Source organism: Protopterus annectens, chromosome 1.part2 (genome assembly GCF_019279795.1).
Source record: "Protopterus annectens isolate FY-2018-M chromosome 1.part2, PAN1.0, whole genome shotgun sequence".
NCBI lineage: Eukaryota > Metazoa > Chordata > Ceratodontiformes > Protopteridae > Protopterus > Protopterus annectens.
Genome location: NC_056727.1, coordinates 1,212,865,077 through 1,212,878,912, shown reverse-complemented (window position 1 = coordinate 1,212,878,912; position 13,836 = coordinate 1,212,865,077). Strand labels below are relative to the sequence as shown.

General features: G+C 41.4%; 1 protein-coding gene across 2 annotated transcripts in view; it reads left to right on the top strand.

Annotated features, from left to right (window-relative positions):
• The window catches only part of GALE (UDP-galactose-4-epimerase), a 553,592-nt gene that overhangs the window by 76,379 nt on the left and 463,377 nt on the right, over positions 1-13,836 (top strand). For both annotated transcript variants that reach the window (XM_044060070.1, XM_044060072.1), the window contains one exon: positions 3,595-3,722. In XM_044060070.1, coding sequence (XP_043916005.1) covers positions 3,602-3,722 — 121 coding nt within the window. In that variant the 5' untranslated portion in view covers positions 3,595-3,601. The remainder of the gene's footprint in view (positions 1-3,594; positions 3,723-13,836) is intronic.

Genomic DNA, 13,836 nt, shown 5'->3' with positions numbered 1-13,836 from the left:
GTTGTATAATTTATCAGTGCAACTACTGGACATTCTGAAGATGCATCTTATCTTCTTCTTCTTCTTTCGGCTGCTCCCATTAGGGGTCGCCACAGCAGATCAACTGTTTCCATTTCTTCCTGCCCTCTGCATCTTGCTCTGTCACACCAACCACCTGCATGACCTCTCACCACATCCATAAACCTTATCTTAGGCCTTCCTCGTTTCCGGTTACCTGGCAGCTTCATCCTTAGCATCTTTTTCCCAATATACTCTGCATCCCTCCTCAGCACGTGTCCAAACCAATGTATTCTTGCCTCTCTGGCTTTGTCTCCAAACCTTCCAACCTGGGCTGACCCTCTAATATACTTATTCCTAATCCTGTCCATCCTCGTCACACCCAGTGCAAATCTTAACATCTTCAACTCTGCCACGTCAAGCTCTTACTCCTGCCTTTTTGTCAATGCCACTGTCTCCAACCCATATAACATAGCTGGTCTCACTACCCTCTTGTAGACCTTCCCTTTCACTCTTATTGGTACTCGTCTGTCACAAATCACTCCTGACACTCTTCTCCACCCACTCCATCCTGCCTGTACTCTTCTTCACCTCTCTTCCACACTTACCATTACTCTGAACTGTTGATCCCAAGTACTTAAACTCATTCACCTTCACCACCTCTACTCCCTGCATCCTCACCATTCCTCTATCCTCCCTCTCATTCACACACATATATTCTGTCTTAGTCCTGCTGACCTTCATTCCTCTTCTCTCTAGAGCATATCTCCACCTCTCCAGGGTCTCCTCCACCTGTTCCCTACTCTCACTACATATCACAATGTCATCTGCAAACATCATAGTCCACGGGGACTCCTGTCTGATCTTGTCTGTCAACCTGTCCATCACCATTGCAAATAAGAAAGGGCTCAGAGCTGATCCTTGATGTATTCCCACCTCCACCTTAAACGTATCTGTCACTCCCACCGCAGACCTTACCTCTGTCACACTACCCTCATACATATCCTGTACCACTCTCACATACTTCTCTGACACTCCCGACTTCCTCATACAATACCACAACTCCTTTCTAGGCACCCTGTCATATGCTTTCTCTAAATCCACAAAGACACAATGCAACTCCTTCTGACCTTCTCTGTACTTCTCCATCAACACTCTGAGCAAACCTCTCATCTGTAGTGCTCTTTCCTGGCATGAAACTGCTGATCACTAATCATCACATCCCTTCTTAACCTAGCTTCCACTACTCTTTCCCATAACTTCATGCTGTGACTAATCAGTTTAATCCCTCTGTAGTTACTACAGCTCTGCACATCACCCTTATTCTTAAAAATTGGTACCAAAACACTTTTTCTCCATTCCACAGGCATCCTCTCACTTTCCAAGATTTCATTAAACAATCTAGTTAAAAACTCCACTGCCATTTCACCTAAACACCTCCATGCTTCCACAGGTATGTCATCGGGACCAACAGCCTTTCCTTTCTTCATCCTCTTCATAGCTATCCTTACTTCCTCCTTGCTAATCCACTGCACTTCATGATTCACTATCCGCACATCATCCAGCCTTCTCTCCCCTCTCATTCTCTTCATTCATCAACCCCTCAAAGTACTCTTTCCATCTGCTCAACACACTTTCCTTGCTTGTGAGTACGTTTCCCTCATTATCCTTTATCACCCTTACCTGCTGCACATCTTTACTAGCTCAGTCCCTCTGTCTAGCCAATCGGTACAGGTCCTTTTCTCCCTCCTTAGTGTCAACCTTTTATACAACTCTTCATACGCCTTATCCTTGGCCACCTCTCTCTTTGCCATGCACCTCATCTCCTTATACTCTTGTCTACTTTCTTCATCTCTTTGGCAATCCCACTTCTTCTTCGCCACCCTCTTTCTCTGTATACTCTCCTGTACTTCTTCATTCCACCACCAGGTCTCCTTGTCCTCCTTCCTCTTTCCAGATGTCACACCAAGCATCTTTCTGGCCATCTCTCTTACTAGCTCTGCTGTAGTTACCCAGCTATTCAGTAACTCTTTACTGCTACCCAGTGCCTGTCTTAACTCTTCCCTGAACATCACCTCACAATTACCCTTTTTCAATTTCCACCATTTGATCCTTGGTACTGCCCTCACACTCATCCTCCTCTTCTTGATCACCAATGTCGTCCTACAAACCACCATCCTATGCTGCCTAACTACACTTTCCCCTGCCACCACTTTACAGTCTCCAATCTCCTTCAGATTGGCCCTTCTGCATAAGATATAATCCACGTGTGCATCTTCCTCCACTCTTGTATGTCACCCTATGCTCCTCCCTCTTGCTAAAATACGTATTCATCACAGCCATGTCCATCCTTTTCGCAAAATCCACTACCATCTGACCTTTTGCATTCCTTTGCTTAACACCATACCTACCCATCACTTCCTCATCCCCTCTGTTCCCTTCGCCAACATGCCCATTGAAATCTGCTCCAATCAGCAGTCTCTCACCCTTGGGTACAGTCATCATCATCTAACTCACTCCAAAAACTTTTCTTTCTCATCCATCGCACACCCAACGTGTGGAGCATATGCACTAACAACATTCATCATTACACCATCAATTTCCAGCTTCATAAACCTCACTCTATCCGACACTCTTTTTTCACCTCCAAAACACTCTTGGCATACTGTTCCTTCAGGATAATGCCTACGCCATTTCTCCTCCCATCCACACCATGATAAAACATCTTATGAATTATTACATTCTTTCACTGCCTATGTATCAGTAAAGGCATAGGTTCATGGGTATATACTAGGCTAATGACCACCAGGGCTGTTATAAGGCTATCCATACAACCCAACTCGGTTTTCTCCCTATGTATCATAGGAGTTTATTAGGAGGGGTCATGCTAAGAAATGTTTAAAGGTTACATGGGAGAGTGTTAGTTTGGGCATAGGTACCATCTGTTTCTGTCTGTCAGAAACCTGAATGTCAGATGCTGGGTGAATTCCTGATTTCCCATCCATTGGTTAAGGTTGCACTTAAATAGGGTTAAGGATGGCCTCTGATTCACATGGGTGGGGAGCCTGTCCCAGAGCATAGTGATCCCCTGAGACACATATCTGTCTAGCCAACGAGTCCTATTTATATCACAAGCAAATTTTAAATCCTTGAATCTGGTATAAAAGTACTCTTTCAAAATCTGAGTTTTAAAACCAATATAATTTCATCCTCTCAGAAAATTCTGTTATGCTTAGTGTATTTTTTTGTGTAGCTGTCTTTTCCTAATGTACCTCCAAGTCCTTTTTTCTTATTTAATGAAAAATATTTAAGACCTAGTAGTAGAGTTGCTTAAGGATAGCAGCTCTGTTTGTGACTGTGGTTTTCAGTATATATGTGTGAGAAATGATTTTGTTATGAAGGAGCTGGTGACTCTTCTGGTAGTGCTGAGATAATATAAAAGCTGGCAATTAATTTAGGGATCATTAACCAATCAGGTGTTTGAATTTTTATACTCCCTAATATTTGATGCTTTAGAGCTATTGCTCGGGTCACAGCATATTTGAAGACATTTGTTCTGCTTTAAAAAAAGTTAAAAACTGTTCTCTTCTCTTTTAGGTTAAGAATGATGGAGAAGATTCTTGTTACTGGAGGAGCAGGCTACATTGGAAGTCACTGTGTGGTGGAACTTTTTGAGGCTGGTTATATTCCTGTTGTGGTTGATAACTTTCACAATGCTATCAAAGGTAAAGCACTGATACTGTTTCCTGTCAGAATTAGTTGTTATTTTGAGGAATAATTTGCTCTGATTAAACAGCAGTATCTTATAAACTGTTCTTAGGTTTAAATAATATTAAATTCATGTGTCAGTGGGTGTGTCTTTGTAGACCGGTTAAGCTTCTGAGTCCTTGTCATTTCCTGTTTTTTTTCCCTTTTATCGCACAACTTTCATTTACGTTTTCCCTAACTTTTGAATTCAAACATAGGATAATATAAATAAATACTTAAAGTACAGGGTATGTTCTCGCATAATGTATTGTCCCTACCAAGTCCCACTGTTGGCCCAGGTCCCATTACCTTCCCTGGCAAGATGTTCCACTTGTTGTGATTGTCCATATTTATTTGTCTGGTTATTTTTACCATCATATTTTATTTTCTATGGTCTAATTGTGGATAGTGTTGCATCCTTGAGCAACATAAAATGTAATGCAAAAAAGTAATCTCTCACTTGTACATGTATCCCCTTCCTGCTGCAGGAGATGCATACTGCTGTCCTTGCCCTTCATTCATACTGCTTGTGTCATAATTACTATACCATTTTATTTCCCTTTTCAGTTGAACCTACCAGTTTGTTTTCTTTCCAGTCATTAAACCAGTGAGCTGCAAATTATCTTAATCCCATTTGTATGTTGTGTAAATTCGAATGATCAATTAAACAGATCTGTACTGTCTCTTTAACCATGACACACATGAAAAAGAGTGATGTAGTAGATATTTTAGAGTTAATAAAATAATTTAAAGGGGGGAATGTACTTTGCCAGTTGTTATGAGGAATATATATTTTAGAATCTTAAACTGTACTCATGCAGTCCTTTAGTAACTATTAATTTCATTGTATTTATTATAGCATACTTTTATTCTATCATGTTCAGATTCTCTCAAGGAGTGTTTGCCTTCTCAATCCTGTATTATTATTCCTTGACATTGTTTTTGTAGCTGGCCCAGTGGTATAGAAATTCTGCTTCTAATTTAGAAGGCAAGGTAACAGCAGATGTACAAGCCATTTGACTTGTTTACTTTTGACCATTTCTGGGTCTTACTTACTCTCTGTTTGCAATTCAGTGTGTCTGGTCTTCCAGTCATGCTGGAATATGCTGTTGCTGGTATGTCCCCTATTTTGTTTTTTAACTTGCCCTGCCACCATTTTTATTTGAATTTAATTAGTCCCATTTTCATTAGTAACTGTTGGCTAGGGACCAGTGTAATTTGCAGCGCTGCACTCTTACTTCTCTGTAACCATATTTGAACCATTAATGTTCTGAAACTGTTACCATCAAGGTGCCAGGAGTGCCTAACTGGCTGGAAAGGGCTTTAGATGTGGCTCAAAAATACTCCAGAGTACCTTTGTTATGCTGTGCTTCATTGCTATAGAAAGTCTTTTTCCACCATGCTTGCTGACCATCGGATCCCATCTAACTAGTCTTGAACTCGTATTCTCTTGTCAGTGGGGGAGTTCCCAGCATGGGTCAAGAGAAGATTAGAGAGGGAAGGGTTGTTAGCCAATTAGCTATGGAGGTACTTTGTGTCCCTGCCTGCATCTAACAATGCAAGCGATAAGGGTGTTTCAGTAGGCATTAACTCCATCCCCTGGTGGCATACATAAGCACTTACATTACTGCAAGGGCCTTCAATACTCTCTCCTTGGGCTTGCATGCTCCCACCCACACACTCAAAGGGGGTGCCGAATCCAGCTTGATAGACCAAGCCCTTATGTCTGTCTGTACTGTATTGCATTACTGCCAACAAGTCCTCACTTGCTGGATGCAGCTGGACCAGTGACCAATAATGGCTATTTCCTCCACCTAGGTTGTGTGAGCTAGCACTGGCTGTTGACTAGTACCCTCTTCTATCTAACTACTCACATCCAGCACCCAAGCTACTATACAAACATTGGTTACATGGGCTGAAGTCCGGGCTTTAACCATCTATGCCACAGAGACAATCATGGTGTAAATTGTAATCATGTTAGCATAATTTAACATTTGAAATGTACTAAGATCACATTAGCTTTAACAATCATAGTTTTGCTTTTGATAAATTTTTAATGCATTTCTAGAAATGCACATCTTTTCTCTTGGCTGAGCTGGATGAGCTGCAGCAGCAAAGCATTTCACATCTCATTAGCCACCAAACTTGGAGTGAATGAGTAAACTAAGGCATCCAGCTTACCTTACAGTTAAATCTAGTAAGAATAACTGGATGAATGATGGACTACTACTGTCTGACTGTGAAAAAAGATTCTTAAAATTTACAGTTGTCTGAGTCTTTGATAGTTTCATAACACCGGATTCTCGGAGACACAACATAGCATGGAGTATATTCTTTCTAAGAAAGTTTTTGCCAACAGGTATATGCATTATGCATTTTATTTTGAATCTTTAGTGGCAATCGCTTTAGGCTAAAGTTAAAGAAATGCTAACGGAAAACCTCTAAGGAATGTAAGAAAATGTAGGTAATGTCTGGGTAAATTGGTGTATATTGATAAGGCAGCACAAACCCAAATGGGTATTGCGGGAGTCACAGGATACTTAGGGTGTTTTTAAAAAAGATAAACAGTCTTCTGAAGTATATATTTGAGGAAGTGTGGCATTTTATGTAAAGGCAGCCTAATGTTGGCAGTTAAAGATGGACAGGACAAACTGTAAATGTATATGAATGCAACTCCGTATAATATAGGTAAAAAGTGAGATTTGGCCTTGAGAGTGTAGAAAATGCACACTGTTGCTTAAACTGTGGACCTACACAATCCAAACCCAAATAAACTCCACAATAAATAGTCCCATAGCAACATTGTATGCCGTATATATGTCTGTTCATGTGACATGAACTGCACTTATCTGCTCTGAAAACTAATAAAGCTTATCAAAGAAAAACAGGCTCCTGAGATTTGTCTTCCTATTTCATTGTTTGCTGATAGCCTTTCATAGTACCAAAGAGGATCTCAAAAATTGGGATGGTGCTAACCTAACTGGCAATCAGCAGCAGTTGTCTTAATTCTTTTTGGACAACTTAGGTGGATTAACTAAGCACAACTGTGGGTGTACACCTCAACAGTGGGACCTCATCCATGGGACCAGATGACATCCTGGGCTGAGTACTACATGAACTACAAAATGAACTGGCACCTCACCTAAGTGTCATGTTTAATTATAGCCTCACCTCAGGCTTCATGCCCACTGAATGGCGCACAGCTACAGTTATCCCACTCCACAAGGGGGGATCCACCTTGGATCCCAGGAACTACCGTCCTATCAGTCTGATGAGCCTGATCTGCAAGGGCATGGAAGGCATCATCATGGAACTTATAAACAAAGATGTTGGCAACCCTCAAACACTGGACCCCACCCAGTTTGAGTTCGTGAAAGGCCGATCTTGTCTCCTGAACCTAATTGACTTCTTCAATCAGTCTCCAGAGCTGTGGATGAGGGTAAGGCGGTCCACACAGCCTATCTGGACCTCGCCAAGGCCTTCAATACCATCCCCCACTCTGGAATCGTACAAAAATTTACTAAGCTGGGCATAAATCCCTATGTCACTCGATGGATTGCCAACTGGCTTACTGACAGAACCCAGACTGTAAAAGTAGCTGACTCCAAATCCAGCTCCAGGCAAGTGACAAGTGGAGTACCTCAGGGTTCAGTCCTGGGACCTCTCTTGTTTGGCATCTACTTCTTCTCTGAAGTACAGGCCAACACTAAGGGACTATGGCTAACAAAGTTCGCAAATGACTGCAAACTGGGAGCCATTATTGAATCCCCAAATGATGTGGATATTCTACAAAAGGGCCTCACAGAAACAGATGCCTTTTGCCAGAGCCTTGGGCTCAAGCTTAATGCCAAGAAATGTATAGTTATCCCCTTTGGGAAAAAAACATGTACCCATGAATTACCACATAGGTGGCAGTACACTAAACATTGAAAGTGTGACGAGTGACTTAGGGACACAGGTGGACAGTGGTCTCACCTTCGATAACCATATTGCCACAACAGTCAGGAAATCCTTCTATGTGGTACACCTCATCACGAAGGGCTTTTCATCCAGGAAAAAGGAGGTCATTGTCCCACTGTACTCATCCCTCATTAGACCCATTATAGAGTGTAATGCATTTGGTATGTACCTCACAAGACATCTGCAACAGCTGGAAAGGCCACAGAAATACCTCCCTAAAAGAATCCCAGGCCTAAAATGCCATATGCTGACCATCTAAAAAAATTCCAGCTATACTCTGTGGCATATCGTCTACTCAGAGGTGATCTCTGCTTAACATACAAGGCCATGTCAAACCCTGAGCTGTTGGACATACCCCACTTAAAGAATTCCCAATCCCTCAGAGCCACACGCTCCAGGGATCTAAACCTTGTTATCACAATAAACAAAACATGCTGGAGGGATAGGTTCCTGACCCAGAGACTCCCCATACTCTGGAATAGACTGCCCATACATGTCAAGCAGAGCGCTTCCTTGGCCCTTTTCAAAAGGAACCTTGATGATTGGATGGGAGATAGGAAATTCACCCCGGGGATCATGTCAGTCGCCCTGCTAGACAGGGGTACAGGTAAGTAAATATTGTAGGAAGAAATATCCAGGGAATTGTTATGGCTAGGCTTGTATAGCCCCTAGGGCCGATAGCCTCGTACCAACCTATGAACCCACATAAGCAAGACTGGGTTGTATCATTCGGTAATTGCCAAAGAGAGAAAATTCTTGGAGACTAGTTATGGATCTTTCTTTCTGGACCGGTTTGTGATAGTGCCCACTTTCAAAATGCTTTCACTTCACAACCTATTACCTCAACTTCCTAATTTGAATTTTCTAGTAACCTTAGATTTAAAAGATGCCTATCATCCCATTCCTGTTCATCCAGCCCATTGAGAGCACTTTTGAAATTGCCTGCTTTGACGCAGGCTGCTCCTTCTCACCTTCACAAGAAATTAACATCCGATTCGAAGATCTGAAAGATTTAGTTCTGTTCAGATAGTACTTGAGTTGTCAGTGGACATCCACTGGATGGAATATCCTTTCTCCCTCATTAAACGGGTTCAAGAAAGAAAACCAGCATAAAAGTGCAGTGTTTTTGGAACAAAAGGCGCACAAAAACACACAAAATATGAAAGGTGTGCTAACTCTTATCTTAGAATTGCTTTCAACACTCCTGAATCATCCCTGGTTTCCAGAACCTCCTTCAGGAATTTACAGACAATACCACAGTGATGTGTTACATAAACAAGCAAGGGGGGGGAGCTAGATCTAACCCCCTATGCAGACTACCTATGTTAGCATGGCAATACAATTTCACTCTACAAGCATCTTTCATTTTGTCCGAGCAAAATTGTTTGGCAGACAATCTGAGCAGGAATAGGACAGACCTTAATGAATGGAAACTGAATCAAGGGGGTGGGGGGGGGGGTCTTCCACAATTTTCTCAATCTGTGGGGGAATTTCTCTGGTAGACCTTTTTGCTTTCACTTTAAACAATCAAACTGGAAAAATTCTGTTCCTGGACTCCATGCAGGAAAGCCTGGAAGATAAATGCCTTTTCCTTTTCTTGGACAGGAATGTTCCTGTATCATTTCCATTGAAATCGAGGGTACTTCTGAAGATTTGGAAGGACTTCCCATAGATCATTTGGTGACTCCCTTCTGGCCCACATAACAGTGGGTTTCCCTTCTTTTGGAATTGGCCAGGGGCAATTACCACAAACTTCCTCATAGACTTGATTTACTCGCACAAGATCAGGAGTGTTTGATACATCTTGAACCCAAGCAATTGCAAAAGACTGTCTAGATAATAGTATCTCAATACCTTTTGGGTATCTGTTGTCTGAGGACATACATCGGGTGTTAATAGAGGCAAGAAAGCTTGCTACTAGAAAGTCGTATATTGGCAAGATTTTCTAGTTGGTACCAAAAAAAGAATCAGCACCTATTTGGGGTAGTGTTGGCCTGGTTTTACAGTTCTTGTATGAGTTACTATCCAGTGGCCTTTCTTACTCCACTGTTAATGTTAATATGTCGGCCACTTCATCGTGTCTGCCTAGGCAGGGGTGGAACTAGGATTTTCAAATTTGTACTGACTCACAGTGCTGCTCCACAGCCAAGCTACAGCTTCTTATAAATTATTTTTTCTCTCTCTCTCTCTCTCTCCATCTGTCTTTTTTTTTTTTTTCTTTTTTTTTTTCAGTTGGCACCCATTAACTGTCAAGTCATCCTCCTGTTGATATGTTGACTAATTTATTCTTTCATATCCAGGGTCTCAGCTTATGGGGGGGGGGGGGGTGTCCTGGATTTTACACTCAGCTGAAAAGTGAGGTAGGATCTGGAGTGCTGCCTTCATCCTAGATGGCTTTTTTCCCCCTATTCTTAGCTACTCTTAAATGCTAACATCAGTGTTAGGCTGGGCAGGCAATGTTAAGTAGCCTGAGTGTGTGTCCTGCCCTAGGTCCATCAAGTGGCCTTGCTTACTGTTGTCCTACTGCCTACCCCAGCTTGGAATCTTTTTTTCAATGAGATATGTCCTCCCCTAGAGAGACAGTTGACAATGTCCCTCCTCCCCAGGACAGGCATGTTCATTCCTCTTGCCAACCTCATCAAGCGCATAAATTGCTTAAACTCTGGTCACCATGGCTGCAGAGACAGATGTGTGTCCCAGAGACTGCCCCTCCTATGGAACATGCTTCACATCTATGTGAAACCGAATTTGTCTGTTACCCAGTGTAAGTGCAATGTAGACAAATGGATGGGGAATAGGAAACTTTACACCTTGCCTGGCACCAACCATGTTCCCTTATGGACAGAAGTAGCTTATAAATGCCTGGTCTGCATTGTCCTATTTTGGATACAAGACATCATCATTCTTTCGGGAAAACTTTCCTAGGCTTACAAAGCCCCCCCCCCCCCTGGGTCGTTAACCTAGTGGCACTCTGTGAATCTATGAATGTTATGGTCCCTTGCTCCTAAAATGTGTGTTTTGTTGCCAGTCCTTTTGGATTTAAGTCAATAAATAATGGTATCCATTTGAGTTTCAGACTTTATTTCCTTCAGAAAATTCATGCTAACACAAATCCTATTATTTAAGCAAGTTTGCAATTTTAAGAGCAATATTTAAAATCTGTTTCTATTTTTGAGCCTTTGTGCCCCTTTTATTTCAGGCTTTATCCAGATTTCTTGAGGTAATGAGTTGAGAGGTATGTAAACTTTGTTACTTCTGCTGCCAGTGTTCGATCTCTCTTTTTCTCTGTCTCTGGCTAACTCACTAACTCTCTCACACACACACACACACACACACACACACACACACACACACACACACACACACACACACACACTTCGGAAAATGCATGCTAATGAAAATATTATTATCAAGCAACTTTGGTGTTTCATGACAGAAATATTTAAAATATGTTCTTATTTTGAGCCTTTGTTCCCCCCTATACTTTTGGCTTTATGCAGATGTCTTGACTGAAGTGGTCGAGAGGTATGCAAACCTCTTAACTGCCATCACTCTTGCTCTTCTTTCTCTCTCTCTCTTTCGCTCTCTCACACACATTCGCACAAGTTCGCTTTCATGCATACGAGCATGTATACACTCGCACACGCTTTTTTCTGTTTCATTTATTTTTCCCTCACTAAACAGGGAAAGCACTGCCTAGTGAGTGTAAAATAGCTCAATTGGTCTCCCTTTCATTCTCACACACACACACACACACACACACACACACACACACACACACACACACACACACACACACACACACAGACATCAATGCACAGACACGCACACACTTTTTGTTTCGTTTTTAATCTTTTATTTTACACTCACTAAACAGCAAAAGTGCTGCTTAGCAAGAGTAAAATAATGGCAGTCACTAGTTGGTTTCAGTCCGAGCTCCAAAACAGCTTAATATGCTGCTGTGAAGTCAGTGGGCATTACCTGTAGATTAACACCCTGCTGGTTCTTCAGTCAGGGTGCCGTTCTACAGGTCGCCCATTCTGTAATGTAATTTATAAATCATTATCACCTTGTTTTAGAATATATTTTTAACTAAACCATGGGACTTCTTCAGGGTCCTAGTCAGAGCTGGATCGTGGTCAAATGGGGCCCTAGGCAGGATAATAGATTGCACCCCCCCAGGAGCAGCCCTTCCTACAGCAACCCCCCCACCCACAGCAGCACCCTGCCCAGCCATTCCAGTATTCCATTACTTGGCTATTTCTCCCCATATACCGTAAACACAGTTCAAACTTATCTGTGTTTATACTGTTTTCTTATTTACTTCTACAATGATTACAGATATTGAAGTAAAATAACACCAACACTGATAGACTGTATACTGTTTAGCAAATGGCTCTCACAATGAAAACAGACTTAGCATAAGCAGTAAATTTCTCTGCCATTGAAGCTCACATTCTTTGAAATGGCATTAATACCTACATGTAAAAAAATGCGATACTTGCATATTATTGCAACCATATTTTCGCGGTTGCGAAAAGAGCATACTTGCAGACAGATGACTGCCTGAAACACTTCAGCCAGCTGATAATAGTCCTTACTAATGTCTAAAAAGTTTAAATGACTTTCTGAAGTGGCAGACTTTACAAAAATGACACGAAGTACCACCCTGGTATCACCTGTTGGCATCTTGATAGTAAGGGATATGTAGCGGACGCTTTCTTCCATTGTACGAGTCTACATTGAGAATTGGGGATTTACATTTCTTTTGGCATCATGTCGAATCAGACTTGTTTTGGCATAGTGTCATGTTGTAATGTATGCCATTTCTGAAAGTAATGTCAACTTTTGGGCCCATTTGTAAGGATTATCATCCAGCATTTGCAAGTGTTTCATGCACTTGTTTTCCTGCAGGAATGCGGTTTTCAGTTGTGAAAGTGAAACAACACTGCAGAGCGGGGACCGCCTATGACAACACTGGGAAACCTATTCCTCTGTTCAAGGAACACCATAGTAAGTGTTTGGAAATTACACCACCAATATTTGCAGTAGTAAGTATCACAGAAAAGGTTACAAGGAGCTTAATTTTCCAGATCCTCCTTCAAACATGGGGGATCGCAGTTCCCCTGCTGTACTGGTCAGTTTAGTACAGCAAATGGTTGGATGCTGTCATTCTTTGTGAAAAAACGCGATGTATGACAAAGGATGTCCCTCTCACACTCGTCTGCAAAAGGGCTGCTTTCCTTTCTTCTTTGTGGTCCACTTGCAGAAGAAAACTGAAACAAAGGTAATTCGGAGTTTACACAGCCTGTAACACTTACACATACAGCCCTGTCTTGTAAATATAATGAATTACAAAATGGAGTCAATGTGGTTACGATAATACGCAAGTACCGAAAATGCATCTGGCCAGCACAGGATTAAGTTTACCTCTGGGTCGTTTTCAAAAGTATAGTCTCCTTGTACACAGCTTTAGGGCCATGCATACATGCATGTATTTGATTAGTCTTCCTGATTGTATTAAATTATATTCCTTGTATAATACAGCACCACTTGTTAGAATGTTTTTATATTTGTAGTTTTCAACATTCTTCTAGTAAGCAGTGGAACAAAATTATGAACCAATAATGACAAAACTCATTACAGAAACTTCAAACATAAAAGACCACTCAAACTTCTGTCATTACAGTCCACCAATATCAGTCAATAAGCACAATCTCCGCAGAAGTAAAAGCCATCCAAATAATTCCATATTAAAGAGATCTGTAACTGACTAAGATATTGGTACTGGTAAACAACTTTATATTTCAGTGTTTCATCTACAAATTCAGTGTCTGCTGCCCTTGATGAATTAATTGCCTATATTGTGTTGTATTAAAAAAAGATCGGTAAGCTGGTAATATTGCAATAGGGAATGACTGACAAATCAACAAGTAATTATGCTACTAACACTGCTTTCAAATTCTACAGCCCAAACAGTGATTGCCATTTGCTAAACAAAACAGTTAGTTGTACACTGAAAACAGGCTTAGCATGAGCAACAGCAAATTTCTCTTCCCTTGAAACTTTTAATTCCATGAAAATGCACTGAAATTCATAATTCCCTGAAAATGTACTGAAACTCAAACTCAC